A 22,347-nucleotide genomic window follows, 5' to 3' on the forward strand; every position below is an offset into this window, starting at 1 on the left:
CATATATAGCCTCTACTTACATTGCAATTTGCATTCTGATAAAGTAAAGATTTCTGTGTAGTATCCATAATGTGTATTTTATCACTAATGGCTGTTGTATGGAGTTTTTAAAGTGAAGCCCTAGTGTGTTATAAAACTGATCACTATATACTATTTGTTTTAACACTATTTCTAGTCCTGTGTATGCACAACTTTATTCGATATGCCTGTTAGAGTTCTTATTAAGCACTCTGTCAGTGTGCCTAGTTTTCTCTGTGTTTTAAAACTGGTGGCAAATATCTGTTCTGTCACAGTGTTCCATGGCCCTATACATTTTATGACTAATGGCTGTTACGATATGCTTGTCAGAGTTCTTGTAATGATACACTCAGTATGTGTAGTGTTATGAAACTGGCAGCTACTATTGGTTTCAGCCGTGTTTTCTACAGCCCTGTGTTTACCTTTATTCATTGAATGTGTTTATGACTAATAGCTTTTACCTGTGACCAGTTCTTACTGATCAATCAGTGTGTTTAGTTTTCTCTGTGTTTTATAAAACTAGTGGCAAGTATGTAGTTGTTCCATGACTATACATTGTATGACTAATGTCTGCTATACATGTATGTCTGTCATAGGTCCTTACCGGACACTCAGAGTGTCTAGTTTTCTGTGTGTTTTAAAACTGGTGGCTGCTACTATATCTGTTTCATCACTATGTTCTACAACCCTATGTATTAAAGTTTGTTCAGTAAATATGTTTTATGGCTAATGACTGTTATATGGCTTTGATAGAGTTCTTACCATACACTCAGTGTTTGTTGTGTTTTAAAACTTGTGGCTACTGTTTCATCACTTTTCTGTAGTCCTATGTATTAAACTTTGTTTTATGGCTAATGACTGTTATATACCCTTGATAGAGTTCTTACGATACACTTAGTGTTTGTTGTGTTTTAAAACTTGTGGCTACTATCTGTTTTGTCACTGTGTTTTACAGATCTATTTCACTTTATTTATAATTTGATGTGTTTTATGACCAATGGATACTATTTCACTAACATAATCCTACAATCCTGCATGTGATTTGTAAAGCTTTATTCTTGGGTTGAGTGAAATGATAAAATGACTGCCTAGCATATCAGAGAATATTGTACACCCTATACAATCTTTGTAGCCCCAGTAGGAACTGCTCTGCGTTCTGAGGGGCTATTACATTGGGTTCTGTGCATGTGTCTGTGCATGCATTCATCCACATATCTCTGGTATGCACCAACTGATTTCAACCAAACCTGGCACAAAGGTAACATACTAATGTGAGACATATGTACATCACTTTGTTCTGTGACCAAATCAAACATGGCTTAATGGCACTTCAGCCATATTTGTTGTAAAATTTATGATGTGAGACATGAATGCCTTATTTATTTGTGATAAAAAAGCATATTTTGCCTCTTATCTCCAAAACTTTGATACATACAGACACCATTGAAGTGTCTACACTCACATTATCAGTGGTAAGCTTACTAATGGGAACCTGACTGCTACAAAACATTTTCAAAACTGAAATTTGTCTTTCTGCAATAATTCAAAAAGTTAAACACACAAAACTCCATTTAAGTGTCTACACTCATATTATGAAAGGTAAGCTTTCTTTTTATACCTTGGCCTTTGACTTGGACCTCATATTCAAGGTTGAATAGTAAATGGCTCAATAATGTTTGAAGTTTTGTATCTAGAGACACAGTGATACATTCAAGTTGTCTTCACCTATAGTTATGGACAGTTAGCTTTCAAGCTTTGATCTTAAACTTCATTTTCAAGGTCAAACCTAAATTTGCAGAATAACTTTGTCATACAATTAACCAGTGTGGGATTGTGTCTTCTATGAAGTTCAGTTTAGCACTATGCACATGCTACATTGACCTTAATACATTCTCATGATTCTAGTGTGAGTTCAGTGCAGAAGTTGTAATCCCTGACTGAGTGGGCACTACATCATCATGTAGCTCACTATATAAACTGGCATGTCAAAATCCCCTACAGTACAGGATGTATTATGTATTGTTCTGACAGAGTTTCAGTGCATCTTAATTTGTGGCCATGTGAAACTGTTACCATAGTGAGTAGAGTGCAAGAATGTAGTTGTAAGGTCAAGGAACTCTCCATACAGTGGATTATTTTGCAAGTATAAACAATCTCAGGCACTAAGGTTAGGGGTTAGGATGAGGTTAGCGTTAGGGTTAAGACTATATCGTTAATAGAAAACAGATTTTTGTTACCAACTATGTTTTGTAAAATTGCATGTCCTCCAGTGTGACTTAATTCTAAGGATGTCTGCCATATGCTTGAAAACAAGTCATTCTGATATACACTGTTCCAGTATAATATCTCATGAAATAATCATATACTGGAGTTTAACTTTTTCTTAGAATAGGTAAAACTTGACGGAATATGATGTATTTTCATATGGAATTTAGAATAAAGTTGTCTGTAAAGAGGGTAATTTCTTTTAAAAAACAACTGAAACACACTGTGTGTCTGAATTGATATACACAAATGAAACACCTTGCCATACATGTACTTCATCAACCACTAGACTGTAGTGTACTCAAGACTGCTGCGTGTGAATCTTCATGTTTTTGAAAAATTATGGATGACTTAATTGTGGGATTATACCAAGTATGTACAGAAACCGTGGGAAAGTTAAGACTTGAGGATATGTATCATCTGCAATGAATGGACACTGTTCAACATGTGTCCCTTATTTTTCTGTATATTATAAAGTATATCGTAACCACTGTGTGATTTAATTAACCTAGCAATGTAATTTACCAATCACCATCATGTGCAGTAAACCATCACTGTTGGATAATGAATCATGCCTGTTGACAAGAGCGAGGGTCCTTTCTTACATATACAGCTACAGACTATAATTGGATTTCTAAACAGCTATGCAGAAGAATGTCTTAGATGTCACAGTCACTATGAACAAGCCAGCTGCTATTGTAATCATGTTCTAGGCAATTGGTATAAGCAAAGCATGCCTTAGGAATATTTGCTGATTACTTTATGCACCCTGTAGTGTTTCAAAAGTCTGTTGATCTATAGACTCTCTCATTGTCCTGGGACCTTGGCTTTGCCATCTTTGGCAGCAATTAGTCTTATGGAAACAGTGAGGGCGCACTTTACAAGAGGATTGAACTATGTGAACATTAGTCTTTGACCATACTCCATTGCAAGACACAGTCTATACAGTCCTTTCAATTTACTTGGAGAGGTTGACTACTGAGTAGCCCAGAGATTTGACGATCTTGCTTGAAAATGTAATTCACCAGAACACACATTTATACTGTCAAACAAGCTAGTATGTCAAGTCAGATGGACAAGTCTATGGGCTATACTGTCAAGTCAGTATGTCAAGTCAGATAGCCAAGTCTCTGGGCTATACTGTCAAGCTAGTATGTCAAGTTAGATAGCCATGTCTCTGGGCTACACTGTCAAGCCAGTATGTCAAGTCAGATAGCCAAGTCTCTGGGCTATACTGTCAAGTCAGTATGTCAAGTCAGATAGCCAAGTCTCTGGGCTATACTGTCAAGCCAGTATGTCAAGTCAGATAGCCAAGTCTCTGGGCTATACTGTCAAGCCAGTATGTCAAGTCAGATAGCCAAGTCTCTGGGCTATACTGTCAAGCCAGTATGTCAAGTCAGATAGCCAAGTCTCTGGGCTATACTGTCAAGCCAGTATGTCAAGTCAGATAGCCAAGTCTCTGGGCTATACTGTCAAGTCAGTATGTCAAGTCAGATAGCCAAGTCTCTGGGCTATACTGTCAAGTCAGTATGTCAAGTCAGATAGCCTAGTCTCTGGGCTATGCTGTCAAGCCAGTATGTCAAGTCAGATAGCCAAGTCTCTGGACTATACTGTCAAGCCAGTATGTCAAGTCAGATAGCCAAGTATCTGGGCTATACTGTCAAGTCAGATATTCAAGTCTGTTAGCTATACTGTCAAGCTAGTATGTCAAGTCAGATAGCCAAGTCTCTGGACTATACTGTCAAGCCAGTATGTCAAGTCAGATAGCCAAGTCTCTGGGCTATACTGTCAAGTCAGTATGTCAAGTCAGCTAGCCAAGTCTCTGGGCTATACTGTCAAGTCAGTATGTCAAGTCAGATAGCCAAGTCTCTGGGCTATACTGTCAAGTCAGTATGTCAAGTCAGATAGCCAAGTCTCTGGGCTATACTGTCAAGTCAGTATGTCAAGTCAGATAGCCAAGTCTCTGGACTATACTGTCAAGCCAGTATGTCAAGTCAGATAGCCAAGTCTCTGGGCTATACTGTCAAGTCAGTATGTCAAATCAGATGGACAAATCTCTGGGCTATACTGTCAAGCCAGTATGTCAAGTCAGATAGCCAAGTCTCTGGGCTATACTGTCAAGTCAGTATGTCAAATCAGATGGACAAATCTCTGGGCTAGCCACCAAGCGACATACCATTCCTATATGTATAATACACCTGTTTGTAAAATAAAGACAACTGAAGTTTAGGTGTTGTATTGACTTGAAAGAATGAGAGGAATAAAGATAGTGGGTTATCCTCTGATTTGTTGTGCATAATTTCAAAAATTGTCGTGTAAAATCACCCAATAGAGGAAATCTTTGACTAGACATTTACACATATGGTGATATAATGTGGTTTGTAGTAGTTTCAAATAACTGATAAAATGATCGCTACTTTTATTGTATATTGTACAGATGTATAATAATTGTGGATTTACTTCTTTGTAGCTTTGGCACCACCACCCCCAGTGCCTGCTAGACCAAGACCTCAGGCTGCTGTTTCATCAACACCACCACCTGTACAGCCAGCACCACAACCAAAACCCCCAACTCAAAAAATAGGTAAGCATATCATTTTGAGTATTAGAATGAAAAGAAGTTATTTAGATTTAAGTCTTGCCTACTGACCACCAGACCCCTAGATTTCTTAGTTTAACCCATACTTTCCCTTCTAACTATCTATAAGTTATTTTTCGATAACTTCCAGACTCTGTCTAACTGCCCAACACATACCCTGTATGTGGACTCTGTATAACCCATACCCTGTATGTGGACTCTGTCCAACCCATACCCTGTATGTGGACTCTGTCTAACCCATACCCTGTATAAGGACTCTGTCTAACCCATACCCTGATGACTGACTCTAACCCCAGTGTCCTGGCAGCTGACTTTCTGTCACACCTTTACTTTACCTACTGATTGTCATGTGTAATCCCTGTTGTGCCTGCCATTTGTCTAACCTCTGCAGGTGCCCAGCATACAGATTCTGCCACACTCCTACCCCACATGCTGACTGTTTAACCCCCAGGTATCCAGACATCAGACTGTCTGTCAAAATAACTACCTTGCCTAACTGCCTTTGTGGTACTCCAGGTAGCCTGTCTGCTAGCTGAGTCAGACTGATTGTCTAACCCCCAATACTGCCTGTCATACACATTTAACCTCCGATATCCCACCTGTTTACTTCTCATGTCTATACATCTGCAGAATGTTAACCCCAGGTGGTCTGACAACTGATGGTTATCTAGATCCCATACCCTTGATTGCTGTATCACATTTCTAAAAACTGACTCTGCCCTTGATCACTATTAAATTCAAAATCCTTGCCTGGGGATGATAAACATTCTAAAGTAAGGTTGCACAACAGAAGCATTTTATTGGGGGATTTTGAGGACATGCTGCACTTACCAAGGATCAATGTACTTGGAGAAAACCTTGCGTGCTCTGTAATGGAAAGATAATGATGGGTCTGGTTTCAAGTTTTATGAAAACTTTGCCTGCTCCGTAGTGGAAAGATAATGATGGGTCTGGTTTCAAGTTTTATGAAAACTTTGCCTGCTCTGTAGTGGAAGGATAATGATGGGTCTGGTTTCAAGTTTTATGAAAACTTTGCCTGCTCCGTAGTGGAAGGATAATGATGGGTCTGGTTTCAAGTTTTATGAAAAGTTTGCCTGCTCCGTAGTGGAAGGATAATGATGGGTCTGGTTTCAAGTTTTATGAAAACTTTGCCTGCTCCGTAGTGGAAGGATAATGATGGGTCTGGTTTCAAGTTTTATGAAAACTTTGCCTGCTCTGTAGTGGAAGGATAATGATGGGTCTGGTTTCAAGTTTTATGAAAACTTTGCCTGCTCCGTAGTGGAAGGATAATGATGGGTCTGGTTTCAAGTTTTATGAAAACTTTGCCTGCTCCGTAGTGGAAGGATAATGATGGGTCTGGTTTCATGACAGAACTACTCATCACTGTGATAACAGACAGGATATTAAAGAGGGCAGAGGTTGATACATGCCATATTCATCATGTACCAAGTTTCTGGCTGCAGATGTATAACTAGGGCATATCCCTGTCCTGTATAATTTCTCTGCATGTGTTGCCTTTGTAGGCATGCTTTGATGTAAATTTACATGGTCATACCCCATACCCGGGGCATCACATTACATATACAATATAATTTCTCTTTATTTCTTGTGTTTATGTCCACACTTTCATGTAAAATTACATGATCATAGTATCAACATTTTGAGGTTTTAAATGAAATGCCATACCTAACGCCTAGGTCAGAAATGCATACTTCATGACCCCCCAGATGTGTTGATGTCAACAATGACTATTGATGGATGAAATGGTTCTCATGTGGTCTGTCTCCATTGTTATTAATGGCTGAATGAATGACTTTCTTGATAAGGCTCCAGTGAATAGACAAGCATTTACACTTTTACTTAACAGCAACTACTCATTACCAGAATAACTGACTTACTTATTAAACATCCATAGAGTAATTAAATAAAGTGGCAGCTTATTTGCAGTCAGTGAAATTCACCAAAACCTACCAGGGAGACAGGGAGAAACAAACACAGAAAAAACTTTCAATGATAGCATGTCATAAAAATATGAACTTTTTCTGTCCAGGCCACAACTTGTACTTGACTATCAGTGACCTGCCATCATAAGCAGTATGTGGGGGGGGGGGGGGTATTGTTTTCATTGCTACACACTTTTTATTATCTTTAAAGTATTGTGCTGTTGACATCACTTAATAATGACATCACTTTGTAGAGTGTCCTGAACACTTAGTGTCAATCACAGTCAGCTCTCATCTTTAGGATGGACTACATGCTAATGCATTGATGATAATAACGATATTAACTTTATTGTCACTGGTGGATATTGAAATAAAACTTTACAATGGAATATGATGTTGATATAACAAATATAAAAAATATTGTTATTGTCAAGAATAAATGAAAATTCATCTTGTAGTTATTCTGGACATGTAAAGTAAAGACATATATATATATATATATATATATAGAACATTATGTAAAACAGATATTGTACATACATTGAATACTGTCATTACACACACACACACACACACACACACACACACACACACACACACACACACACACACACACACACAAAAGGGTGGTCACTCACTGACAGAATATGATCAACATCTGGCCATGGTTTAAAACTGAAATTGTAGAAGGTTTATAGGAATTTTTGTGTGGATTCACAGCTCACAAGATAAAAGAATATACAAAAATTGACATAAATTTAGACAGTATACACAAATGCCACACATGCACACCACATCTTATGAAATCAGTTTTTGTTATAAATTATTTTCTGACTCCGTGTCTTTGATATCTATTTCTTTGTGTCTTTTTTTTCATGATATCACAGTATATTCCTTTTGGATGTTGGGGATAAAACTATTAATGTAATATTTACCTGCAAAAAGTACTCACCAATAGAGTGTTGAAAGCAAGTTTATAAACCCAACTTTTTTGTATTTAAAAATATATGTCTGCCAAATTATTTTCTTTTTCTTTTAATCAACTAAAAACCTTGTTTCAAATTGTTTCAGCAAAGTACAAAAAAAAAGACTAGCCCAAGAAAATAGCTCTAATGTGAGAACCTATGATTGAATTGTACACCTTTATTATATAACAGACTATTTGGAAGATTTTGTTAGTACATGTATGACATACTGCTCCATAGTAGAATCATAGATCTTGGAGGGAACTCTCCAAGAAGATCTATGGTAGAATATTGCAGAGTTATGTCATTGTTACATGTAGTGACTCTAGACTATAAAGATGTCGACATTGTACAAACCATTTCAGGAGGTGATATAATGTTAGATGTCATTGTAGGCGTTGTAAAATCTTCCATGATGAAAATAGCCCCCTCAACGACAAGTCTTGAAGTACAAATATTGTGTGCCCTGCATTGATAGAAAGTGCCGTTGTGATGGAGGCTATGTCTTTCATTAGTATGTATGTTAATCTAACACCAGATGTTCTAGTTGTAAGCTGTTGTGTATTATCTTGATTGCCTGGTATTTGGTACTTTAGCCATGAATTACCATTTATACATGCATCTGCATGACACTGGCTACATAATAGCAATGGGGAACAATTCTTTCATACAACTACCTTATTTTCTCACTGAGCGCTACAACTAATGCTTGGCACTGGTTACTTCAGCAGTGAGTCCCCATCTGTATTAATTTCCCTGGTAGTGGGGTGCAATCCTCACCTGCTAGCACTGTAGCAGTGAGCTCTAATCCATGTATATGTTTGCCTGGTTCTGTCTATTTTAGCTCTTCTTGTTGCAATTCATGTCATTTTCCAGGTGTTGCACTACTTTGAACCACTACCTTTGTCCAACTCACCACAAATTGTGATTATCCTGTCAATAGTGTTGGAGATTTAATATTTACTATTATGTAACAAGCGTTTGTGACCGTATCCAACTATTTGTGGTACCCAGTCATCAATTTGATAACTATTTTATTCTGAATAAGCCCCTTAAACTTTATCCTGTAGTAGTGTGACATTCATAACCCTAATATCAATAGACTCAACCGAAATGAGCTATGTACATAACATATGCTGCTAGTCCAACTCTAATTACAGTTACATGTACCATATTCTTGTATAGTGTCAATGTATGCCTGCTATAACATTACATTTACAGTTGTCTTCCAGTATGATTGAATAGTAAGGATTTCCAAAATATGCCATTGTGATAAATTATGATATCAGATCATTTATAACTTAAGTTAGGTATATGTTAATACAAGGTTGAGTTCAGTCAGTTGCAAGTGACAGCTAAGTATGCTGCAGTAAGTAGAATACTGCGAGTGCATTTTAAGTATGCAGCAAAGATTTTGCCTTAGCTGTGTGGCCCTTTAACAAACCTGTGCATTTTTTTTTATAAGGAAAGGTGCTAGGTGCATATGGAAAAGGAAAGGTGCTATATGTAGATCAGTGATAGATTTCTTACAGAGCCCACTAGGATGAAATAAATGCACCTCCTAAAACAAATAAAGTCAAAATGATGTAGTGTAAATGCAGTCATAGTCTGTAAGGTACGACATGACGGGGCGCCCTCAAACATCGGCCAACCTGAGAGGAGGCCGTTGAGGGCGAAACGTCACGACATATCTTACAGTCTAATGCAGTCACTGTATGGGGAGTTGTTTCTGTGAACACGGCAATGTGTAGACAAAATAATCCTCAAAGTTTACTGTCAATCACAACTATGTGATATAACATCACAGCACCCTCTCAAAACATCAAAATACCTAACTTTTGTGAATATCTTGGCGACAGTGCAGTAAGGTTGTATCTGCTATGCAGATAAGATTAAGACCTTACTGCACTGATGCGACAATATACAGTATGACTAGACCAGCTGCCTAAATTTTATGACCGTACCAGAACCAACTTGCCTAACTTTTATGACTGTACCAGAACAAATTGCCTAACTTTCATGACTGCCACTATAGGGTGAGGAGTGTGGGGTTGATGTTGAGCTGATGAGGTGGTCATAAAAACTGTCATAACCTGACATAGTTACCAGACTATGTGGCTTCAGATTCCTGTTAAAAACAAACCTTTGTTTTAATTGAATAGTTGTAGTTAGAGAGAGGAATGTACTCATTTAAATAGTACTCTAGTATTAACATTTGCATTTCAAGAGAGGGCCTTTTGAAATACTAGTAAATGAACCTAGCAGGGCCATTAAATTGCATCAGCTCATGTGTTGTCTACATAACTACACTCTAAAAAATAGGGTGTTACTCTAAGGCTTTATGGGGTTATAGTGCAACCTGATGAGATGCAAATTATAGACATTCTGTTCTCAACTACCCAAAAGATTAGGCTTATAACAGTTGGCTATGAAAGAGAAATTTTTCATTTGTGTATCAGCTTTAGTAGGAGAGTAAATGGAAGCAGTGATGCCCATTGTTTAAGATATGAATAGAAAGAGTTGACCATGCAGTAACTAGTAAAGAAGGTCTTTGTTAGTTTCAATGGATGACCACTATTCCATGTCTACTAACAAGTCTGTGGAGTACTGTGTTTCCGTAAAGCTTCTGTCCATTCCATCAACCAAGGGTATCAGTTTTCCACCTTCAAAATTCCACAGAGGAACAGTCTGGGAAATGTATTAGTAAAGGGCAGTGGTGTGGCCTCTGCTCATAGTAATGACACAAAGTTTCTTGAATGTGATGATATGATTGTAAATCACTCCCAGTCTATATGTTCTGTTTTAAACTCATGACCATCTTCATCTATAACATCCAGAAAATCTCAGCTACAGCTGGCAAATAGAAATAGCCATAATTGTTGTGGATAAGGGAAATAAGTAGCCAAATAGCTAAAATCTTAAGTTTTCAACACATTTGAACAGGGTTCTCAGCAAATTATGGTACCAGTATAGTTTATAAGGTGATGGAAATTGATGCAAGTTTTACCAGATTTCTTCATCTTGTTACTGGGGTTCCCAAACATTCCATAAACTGTGCGTATCTTTAAGCTTTAGATCAAGAAGGCAGTAACCTTTTGTTAAGTAATGTTACCCAAATAAAGCATTCTTGTCTGGATTTTAATTTGTCACACATATTCTGACCTGGATTCTTAAATGACTGATTTGCATAGAAGTAAATGACTTATTGTTGTCTTGAAATTACCTGTTTTGCATAGTTAAATGTGTCATTTAGGATGGATGGACATTGACCTTTTTTCACCATGGTTAATTCATGGGTGTTACCAACACTTCCATAGCAGATGGCCTACCTACCAACCAACTTCCACAGACATATAGCTTTGTTTACTGTACACCTAGTGCAAAGGGAAGGAAGAGTTGCACACTATTTGGTCCAATACTGAGAAAGAAGGGTTGCGCTATATTTGGTCCAATGCAGAGAGAGAAAAAGAAGGGTTGCACACTATATTTGGTCCAATGCTGAGAAAGAAGGGTTGCACTATATTAGGCCAATGCAGAGAGAAAGAAGGGTTGCACTATATTGGGCCCAATGCAGAGAGAACGAAGGGTTGCACTCTACTAGGCCCAATACAGAGAGAAAGAAGGGTTGCACAATATTTGGCCCAATGCAGAGAGAAAGAAGGGTTGCACTCTACGAGGCCCAATGCAAAGAAAGAAAGCATTGTTGCACTCTATACTATGTCCAATGCAGAGAGAAAAGGGTTGATGAGATGCAAACAGGGGCTTTATGTACACATTATTGTGCAACAATTTAATTTGCAATGTATGTACAACCTTTTCATGATGGAGTTCAGAACTCTAATTAAACAGAGGTGGTGGTGGGGGGGGGGGGGAGAGAAAGGATCAGGTAACCCTGCATATATTTCTGTACCTTTTACCAAATAGTAATTAAAGCCTTATCACTGTGCTCTAGAATATTGACATAAGGTTGGGATGTGAACATTGGTTTGGCTATCCCCTACAAGTATTATGACATTGAATAAGATCAACACACGAAATCCTTAATTATCCCAAAACCTGCCATTCCTTTCCCTTTCCTTAGCTCTGAAGCTAGCACTGTGTCTATGAGTATGAGTGCCATCTGAGGTCACTCAAATGTGGAAAGATTCTCATTGACACATATTTCTATCATGGAAGTACTTCAATGTTTTTATCAAGTGCACGCACCTTTCAACCACCAATTGAAATTGCATCATTTGTTGTTTTTGAAATCCTTTAAATAGGCACCCCTAGACAAGACCATGCAAAAGGCAGGCTGTCATAAAGGCAAGGGCATAGAGGAAGCCCTCCTGTCTAAGGATACACAAGTAAAAGAATATAACCTGTGTGCAGATAACTCCACTAATTACAATTCAGTTCTTACTTTCATTGTCTTCCAAAAGGTGTACATATATTTACACCTTACTTTGGACAGCCTATTCCTCCTGGCATTACTAATTAGTCATTTCTGTTATACCACATTAGGTAATCACTCTCAAACTGAGCAGGACTGCTCTACTGTATTTAAGTATTGTGTCAACAATATTCTTTTGTTCTCACTTGTAACATAAAATAGTTGGCATAAATTACTCTGTCGATTTATGTTACAAAGAATTTACTTGTGAACTGATTCTGAGAGATATTTCGAACTTTCTCAAAATAATAAAACTGCAGCCTTTTATTACACACAGGGCATGCACATGAGCACATCTCTACTATTCACAATGGGCTTCTCTACCTGCACTCACAAACTTCCTTTGATGTGCACTATTACATGTAAACACCATGACTAGGGTTCTCATCTAGCAGTGTCATTTCTATTACTAATTCTCTCTCTCTCTCTCTCTCTCTCTCTCTCTCTCTCTCTCTCTCTCTCTCTCTCTCTCTCTCTCTCTCTCTCTCTCTCTCTCTCTCTCTCTCTCTCTCTCTCTCTCTCTCTCTCTCTCTCTCTCTCTCTCTCTCTCTCTCTCTCTCTCGCTCTCTCTATCTCTCTCTCTCTCTCTCTCTCTCTCTCTCTCTCTCTCTCTCTCTCCCTCCCTCCCTCCCTCCCTCCCTCCCTCCCTCCCTCCCTCCCCTTGTCAGTCCCTCAGTGGACTGTTAAACTCCTCCTGGTGTTTTTTGTAGCACAACTGAACTGAGGTTCAGTATTGCTATGGGGATTGGATTGGAAGTACAAAGACTTGTATTACATTCTATCATTTGATAAGAAGGTTTATGGGCACTTTACATATTAGTTCACATTCACAAACAAATTTCCAGTTCCCCTGGCATTTCATGTACACACAAAGATCGAGGCCATAAAACTTTTCTTATCAAACCATGGTGTGTAATACAAGTCTCTGCTGTTCTATCATGCCGAGCAAAGTGTTATTAATCCAATTTTAATAGTTGTTCACTTTTCCTGTTTGTAACACTCCCATTTGTCCACAGGCTGATGTCAGCAGTATGCTTAGTTTGGAGTACCTTCCATTATTGGCCACTCATTTGTTGGCCAGACCATAGGGGTCATTTTGTTAGTCCCCGCGGACGAAGTCCGGAACGGGGACTTATGGATTGGGTTCCGTCTGTCCGTCCGTGCGTCCGTGCGTCCGTCCGTCTGCAGCCGTTTCTTGGAGATGCCTGTACCGATTTTTTTCAAACTTGGTACAGGGGCAACATGCTATGGCATACATATGCACGTCAATTTGTTTTATGATACGATCCAATATGGCCGCCTAGCAGCCATTTTGTTTGCGAATTTTCCCTGTCTAAAGCCATAACTCAGACATGCTCACACAGATCTCATTCAGAGTTGGTATTAGGACAGTGTTCTATGGCATATATGTGCATATTCATTGTTGTCATGATACGATCCAATATGGCCGCCTGGCAGCCATTTTGTTTGTGAATTTTCATGTCCAAAGCCATAACTCAGACATGCTTGAACAGATCTCATTCAAAGTTGGTATTAGGACAGTGTTCTATGACATACATGTGCATATCCATTTTCATTGTGATACGATCCAATATGGCTGCCTGGCAGCCATTTTGTTTGCAAATTTTCCATGTCCAAAGCCATAACTCAGACATGCTTGAACAGATCTCATTCAAAGTTGATATTAGGACAGTGTTCTATGACATACATGTGCATATCCATTTTCATTGAGATACGATCCAATATGGCTGCCTGGCAGCCATTTTTTTTGCAAATTTTCCATGTCCAAAGCCATAACTCAGACATGCTTGAACAGATCTCATTCGAAGTTGGTATTAGGACAGTGTTCTATGACATACATGTTCATATCCATTTTCGTCATGATACGATCCAATATGGCTGCCTGGCAGCCATTTTGTTTGTGAATTTTCCATGTCCAAAGCCATAACTCAGACATGCTTGAACAGATCTCATTCAGAGTTGGTATTAGGACAGTGTTCTATGACATACATTTGCATATCCATTTTCATATTGATATGATCCCCCATACCCGACCAATCCTTTATTGTTGTAGGCATGTTCCATGTCCGACAAGCAGACACAACATATCTAAGTCTGTTTGATTTAGGTTCACAAGTGTTGTTGCGTGATCAGAGTAGTGCTAATTCCTTAAAACCCAATCATAGCGGGGACTATGTCATTCTCAATGGCTTGTTACTGACCCTATGAAAGCAGGTGACAATCCAGAAGGACTGTGTAATACAAAAAAATAATAAATTGGCGAAGACGTTCTTGTCTACAGTGACAGAGTTTATTATGTTCTTGATAGTTCTTACATTTGAAACAACTTCTAAAAGACTTGTTTTTCTTGATTGATTTTTCCTTTCACCTGTGTACTAATTTATTTGTAGATCCGTTTGGCAGTGCTCCTTTTGGTGCAACTTCAAGCATAGAGTCAACCAATCCATTTCAAATGGGAACAGATTACGACAAAGCAATAAACAACTTGGATAGACAAATGGCTGAGATCAAAGTAAGACTATGTTTGTCCTCCATCTTTTCTGTAATAATAATAAATAATAATGTTGGGTTCTTATATAGCACTTTCCCACTCTGTGCTCAAAGCGCTTTATAATTATTACCCCTGGCTCGGATCAAAATGGCACAACAGCCCTTTAGTCTTCCTCAACTCCCCGGGGAGCATACAATCCATTGCAGCCATTTAAGCGCATAGGATTAAAGCCTTCACATTGCAACCTACATCCTACCAGGTCCCCAATTATACAGCTGGGTTGACTGAGGCACAGTCGTGGTTCAAATCTTGCCCAAGGACTTTCTGTACTGTTCTGAAAATACACTTAAGAAGAATCGAGGCTCTGTCAAAAGATGTTTCTAAAGAAAGTATCAAATGTGGAATCTTGTCAAATCAAATAGGTAGAGCAGCTGACTCAGATTCTGAAAGTTGCTGGTTCAAGTGTCACTGCTGCCAGTTGTTTCTAAATCAATAGCTGTAGTCGTTGGGCAAGATTTGAACCACAATTTTGCCCCATAAACACTGCTGTGTAATTTGGGATCTGGTGGGATAGAGATTGCTATGTGATGGATTTAAAGCCATGCTCTTATAGTTTCCCAGGAAAATGAAAAGAGTGTCAAGGGCTGTTGTGCCACTGTAAGGCTGTGCCAGGTGTACTAATCGGGAACTTGCAATCCAGACTGAGCATGCTTAGATGCAGAGGACTAGGAGATTCTCTGTAGTTATTGTAATAAATAGTATGATGGAATCAATAAAACAATCTCCTACAATGGTCAGGGTAACCATAACTAGATTATTTGTGGTTACAAACAGTGTAACACAATTATGTACAATTCTGATTGATTCATAATATCATCATATTTCCCATAATGCAACATTCAGGATATTCAAGGTGGTGGGTTTGCATTTTGCAAGTTCCCTTTCGTAAAGTACTTTGAATACAGTATATGAAAGCACTACATAGGAAATTACATTTTTTCATTATTACTATTATTAATTAATAATGATTTGCATTATTTTGATATCCAGGAAGGCTTTGGTTCTGGACTGACTATGGGTAATGATGACTTCTCCTTGGCTGACTTGGACCCCTTAAATCAGAAGTAACTCATCTATTATCTTGTCATGTCTTCCTGATACCAGGTGATGTCTCATCTTCCATTCTTTTCTAATGTTGTGCTCTTCTGCTAAGGATGTTATTATAGTTTGGATTGCTGCGTCAAAAACCTGGGTATTGTGAGTAGCGTGGGAGTTTTTACAAACTCTTCAAGAATTAAACTATGTCAGACTTGGTAACTAAACTTAGACACACTGTGTTGACCTTTGACCTGCAGACACAATAAATCACCAAGTCATATGTTACTTAGATGTTATACCATATAAGAACTGTGTAATCAGACTACGCCTGGTTTTATGGACCTTCCTGTATTGTCATCATCTGAGCAAGTGCTTGTTGGATGGATGTGAACATTATACCACTCACAGATGGCAGAAATTGATATTGTGATGACAATATGTATTATTGGTGAAGTACAGTGGGAACGTGACATATTATATCATTCAAATGCATTTGGACTCGGAAAACCTGGTTGCTGATTTTCATCAAATTGTGTTCAACAAGTGACTCCACACGTTTAGTTGTGTACTTCCTGAGATGGACACGTCATTGTTGTGGTACAAGTATGAAAACTGATAATGACAGTTTAACCAACCTTGGTCTACTGTTTTACAACCTAGGATGCACCTCAGAATTAAGCTCTTTAAATTTTTGCTGTTATTTTCTTCAAGAAAACTCCAATCTGTTCACAGTTACAACTAAAAAAATCTGGGGTCATTGTACAAATCTGGGATCACTGTACCAATCTTTGAAATAGAGGTCAAAATTACTTGGTACATCAAAATACCATGTGTATTTTATGGAAACACAAAAGATTGACGATTTCCTTGAAAACCCCCAAATTTCTTGTATTATTTTACAAGAAATGAGAACAAGCTTTTCTACAGCAAAGTTTTGAGAGAATTGAAAAACTTTGACTTTCTGGGAAATTTAGTCTTGAGGTGCATTTTACTTTCAGATTTAGCCTGAGTCATTTCAAACCAAAATGAGCTTCTATTAACTTTGAATGAAGAACATTGTCGACCAGAATTAGGGTTAGGGTTAGTCTTGAGGTGCATTTTACTTTCAGATTTAGTCTGAGTCATTTCAAACAAAAATGAGCTTCTATTAACTTTGAATGAAGAACATTGGCGACCAGAATTAGCTGCAGATTACAACTACAAGGAAAGAATACATGCTACTTTTGGTGATAGAATATATTTTCATAGAAAAACTAGATTTAAATTGCAAAGTACAGCAAGAAAAATCAGTGCCTTCTAAAAATTGCGATTGGGTAAATCCTGAAAACTATTTTTTTTAAAACTTGAAGCTCACAAATCTTGGCAAAATATTATGAAGTGTTCAGAAGACATATTTGTTACAACACTAGTTATTTGAGGTAAGAAATTCTTTAACAAAGTTTTATTTCACAATAAAATGAAATTGATGCTCACAATAGGCACTGTTTGTGACCAATTAGTTTGTATTCCTATTGAGGTAATAGGTTGGCATTTATAGCTGTATATAAGTAGGAACATAAATCATAGTTTGCAATGAAAAACAGATGGAGAATTTATAACCGGAAAGTTAAGTTTCATTGACTGGGGATTGGGGACTGTGGGAGGGGAGGGAAAGGGGGAGGGGGTTGTGGAAAGAGTTTGTTGGATACATGAGGAAAAAGTATATTTCATGAAATTTACATGTACTTTTAATAGTCTTGCAAAACCAAAGTCTCTGTAATGATGTAAAGAAAGGAGAAAGATTTTTCAACTAATGGTTTGCATGGAAATGCACTATTCAACATATTATTTCAAACAAGGTGGCCAAAATTTAAGAAGCTTGGCTAGTCAGCGTATTATTTTCATTAACACTGCTAAATTTAAGAATATCAGCTTTTCAGTATAGCATTTCCAAGAAAGTAGACAAATAATCCAGGCCTGTCAGCATATTTCTATCACATTTCATCACATATCAATACTTTGACCTTGTTTTGTTTTAAGAAATTAGAAATTGATAAATACATAGATCTGGTAAATTTTCAAAATTTTTATCTTCAAGCAGCAAGCAATATTTAGGTAAATTAAAACAGACTAAAACAAAGACTGGGAATGAAAGGAGTGAAACCGACACATTTTTGGAAAACATTTCTACAACTCATTAGTCTTGCCATTTATTTTGAAGGTAGAAGCTTTTTGCAAAATTGTTAATCACAAACATCTTTGATCGAACGTCTTATAATTATTGCCAAAATATGACTATGAAAACAAATTTTGTAAATGTGTGGCCATCATGACTGAGATTGGTCGTAGGTTAACATACGGTAGTCAACTATTCTTTAATACCAAAGACAAATTTATGAACAGATTCATTTGTCTGAGAAATCATGTTTTAAACCAACATTTTAATGTCTGTTGGGAAAAATTTGTTAAATTCCCATTTGATAGGGCACACCGAATGATATAAAATGACATAAAACTATTTAACACACAAAGCTGCTGTCATACACTGAATTTAACCATGATTTAGTATATCTTGGCTAATTGTCATTAAATGTTCATTTGATGTGAAAGGTCAATGTCAGACCAGGATTAACATTTAATAGGATGAGAACAACAGTTGTCTGGCTGAGCTAAAGAAAAAGTTGACCACTTAAAGAATGGCCCTATCTAATCCTCAGCCACTGATAGCGTAGTAGTAATCTGGGTTTGTGGGATTGAATTGTAGGCCTTTAATAACCAACCCCTAAAGTGTAGTGTTAAAAATGTTTATGTTAAAATCAATTTGTTTTTGTCTATAATTATTTAGTTTTTGCTAGTTATAATTATTTAACAAATTATTATATTTACCCATAATACAATATTCCACCTAAGCATGTTTTAGTTTAAAAACACACCATAAACAATCAATATCATGTACATTATCAGGAAGAAAAAACAAAAATACATTTCTTTGAAGTTTTCTTAAAAAGGGAAAAAATAATGGGAAGATCGAAGCTGATAGCAGGAAAATTTAGACTTTTATTTTGAATGATAATAGTTGAAGTTTGTAAATTTAGGAAATTTTTTTTGTCAATAGATCAGGATGATAGGAAATATTTGTGTTGATTCGTCCATACTAAACTGATCAATATTCCATAGTTCTTGATTATTATGGCATTGAAAGTCAATCTGACAGAAAATGCTGCTAGTAGCAATTATTATTCTCGGGACAACTTTTTATACAAGGTAGTTTTGCTATAAAATAAAAAGCACATATTTACATTCATAGCTTGTTTTAGAGATTTGTCTACTTTTGAAGTGAATGTACGATGGCAGTAAATAAAGTATTTTCTTCTTGAGATGGTGCTTGTGTATTTTCATATTACCAGCTGTTGGGTCAATGATTATTTATATTCTGTATGTAGCCAGTAGATAAGATACTGGTCAATATCACACCCCATGTAACCAGTAGATAAGTTAGTGGTCAATATCACACTCCATATCACCAGTAGATAAGTTAGTGGTCAATATCACACCCCATATCACCAGTAGATAGGTTACTGCTCAATATCACACCCCATATCACCAATAGATAAGTTACTGGTCAATATTACTACCCATATCACCAATAGATAAGTTACTGGTCAATATCACTACCCATATCATCACTAGATAAGTTACTGGTCATTGTCACTACCCATATCACCAATAGATAAGTTACTGGTCAATATCACTACCCATATCACCAATAGATAAGTTACTGGTCAATATCACTCCCCATATCACCAATAGATAAGTTACTGGTCAATATCACTCCCCATATCACCAATAGATATGTTACTGGTCAATATCACTACCCATATAACCAATAGATAAGTTACTGGTCGATATCACTCCCCATATCACCAATAGATAAGTTACTGGTCAATATCACTCCCCATATCACCAATAGATATGTTACTGGTCAATATCACTACCCATATAACCAATAGATAAGTTACTGGTCAATATCACTACCCATATCACCAATGGATAAGTTACTGGTCATTGTCACTACCCATATCACCAATAGATAAGTTACTGGTCAATATCACTACCCATATAACCAGTAGATAAGTTACTGGTCAATATCACTCCCCATATCACCAATGGATAAGTTACTGGTCAATATCACTACCCATATCACCAATAGATAAGTTACTGGTCAATATCACTCCCCATATCACCAATAGATAAGTTACCGGTCAATATCACTACCCATATAACCAATAGATAAGTTACTGGTCATTGTCACTACCCATATCACCAATAGATAAGTTAATGGTCAATATCACTACCCATATCATCAATAGATAAGTTACTGGTCAATATCACTCCCCATATCATCAATAGATAAGTTACTGGTCAATATCACTACCCATATCACCAATAGATAAGTTACTGGTCAATATCACTCCCCATATCACCAATAGATAAGTTAATGGTCAATATCACTCCCCATATCACCAATAGATAAGTTACTGGTCAATATCACTCCCCATATCACCAATAGATAAGTTACTGGTCAATATCACTCCCCATATCACCAATAGATAAGTTACTGGTCAATATCACTCCCCATATCATCAATAGATAAGTTAATGGTCAATATCACTCCCCATATCATCAATAGATAAGTTACTGGTCAATATCACTCCCCATATCACCAATAGATAAGTTACTGGTCAATATCACTCCCCATATCACCAATAGATAAGTTAATGGTCAATATCACTACCCATATCACCAATAGATAAGTTACTGGTCAATATCACTCCCCATATCACCAATAGATAAGTTACTGGTCAATATCACTCCCCATATCACCAATAGATAAGTTACTGGTCAATATCACTCCCCATATCACCAATAGATAAGTTACTGGTCAATATCACTCCCCATATCATCAATAGATAAGTTAATGGTCAATATCACTCCCCATATCATCAATAGATAAGTTACTGGTCAATATCACTCCCCATATCACCAATAGATAAGTTACTGGTCATTGTCACTACCCATATCATCAATAGATAAGTTACTGGTCAATATCACTACCTATATCACCAATAGATAAGTTACTGGTCATTGTCACTACCCATATCACCAATAGATAAGTTACTGGTCAATATCACTACCCATATAACCAGTAGATAAGTTACTGGTCAATATCACTCCCCATATCACCAATGGATAAGTTACTGGTCAATATCACTACCCATATCACCAATAGATAAGTTACTGGTCAATATCACTCCCCATATCACCAATAGATAAGTTACCGGTCAATATCACTACCCATATCACCAGTAGATAGGTTACTGGTCAATACCACTCCCCATATCACCAATAGATAAGTTACTGGTCATTGTCACTACCCATATCATCAATAGATAAGTTACTGGTCAATATCACTACCCATATCACCAATAGATAAGTTACTGGTCATTGTCACTACCCATATCACCAATAGATAAGTTACTGGTCATTATCACTCCCCATATCACCAATAGATAAGTTAATGGTCAATATCACTACCCATATCACCAATAGATAAGTTACTGGTCATTGTCACTACCCATATCACCAGTAGATAAGTTAATGGTCAATATCACTACCCATATCACCAATAGATAAGTTACTGGTCAATATCACTCCCCATATCACCAATAGATAAGTTACTGGTCATTGTCACTACCCATATCACCAGTAGATAAGTTACTGGTCAATATCACTACCCATATCACCAGTAGATAGGTTACTGGTCAATACCACTCCCCATATCACCAATAGATAAGTTACTGGTCAATATCACTACCCATATCACCAATGGATAAGTTACTGGTCAATATCACTCCCCATATCACCAATAGATAAGTTACTGGTCAATATCACTACCCATATCACCAATGGATAAGTTACTGGTCAATACCACTCCCCATATCACCAATAGATAAGTTACTGGTCAATATCACTACCCATATCACCAATGGATAAGTTACTGGTCATTGTCACTACCCATATCATCAATAGATAAGTTACTGGTCAATATTACTACCCATGTACCAATAGATAAGTTACTGGTCAATATTACTTACCATATCACAAATAGATAAGTTACTGGTAACTGTAAATAATAGCAAAGTTATTATTTTCTAGTAGCAGGGTAAACAAAGGAGTGGGGCTCTAATGTTGTAACTGGACATTCTCTGACATCTGTGTTGGCAAAGTTAATGTTCAAAATATGACAACAGGGGGCCATTATTTTCTCTTTGTTCTTTGCTGTATACTGTAGCAAAGTCTACTTTTAAACTTAATTGTATTTAAATGCGTAATGCATTGTAGGGTAGAAACTTAATGTAAACCAAGGGCTTGAAGGGTTAATGACACCCCTGTAATCAGGGAGGTTGCCATCAAAGTAACCAATAAGATTTAGGTGGTGGTTATTTTGCAAGTGAATGGTGTGCTTATTCTGTCTT

General features: G+C 37.2%; 1 protein-coding gene across 2 annotated transcripts in view; it reads left to right on the forward strand.

Moving 5' to 3' along the window:
• Nucleotides 1-19,168, forward strand: part of LOC144447068 (uncharacterized) — a 38,855-nt gene extending 19,687 nt beyond the window's left edge. For both annotated transcript variants that reach the window (XM_078136964.1, XM_078136965.1), the window contains 3 exons: nucleotides 4,754-4,867; nucleotides 14,634-14,755; nucleotides 15,785-19,168. In XM_078136964.1, coding sequence (XP_077993090.1) covers nucleotides 4,754-4,867; nucleotides 14,634-14,755; nucleotides 15,785-15,862 — 314 coding nt within the window. In that variant the 3' untranslated portion in view covers nucleotides 15,863-19,168. The remainder of the gene's footprint in view (nucleotides 1-4,753; nucleotides 4,868-14,633; nucleotides 14,756-15,784) is intronic.
• Nucleotides 19,169-22,347: the final 3,179 nt, after the last annotated feature.

This window comes from Glandiceps talaboti, chromosome 16, assembly GCF_964340395.1.
Source record: "Glandiceps talaboti chromosome 16, keGlaTala1.1, whole genome shotgun sequence".
Classification (NCBI taxonomy): Eukaryota; Metazoa; Hemichordata; class Enteropneusta; family Spengelidae; genus Glandiceps; species Glandiceps talaboti.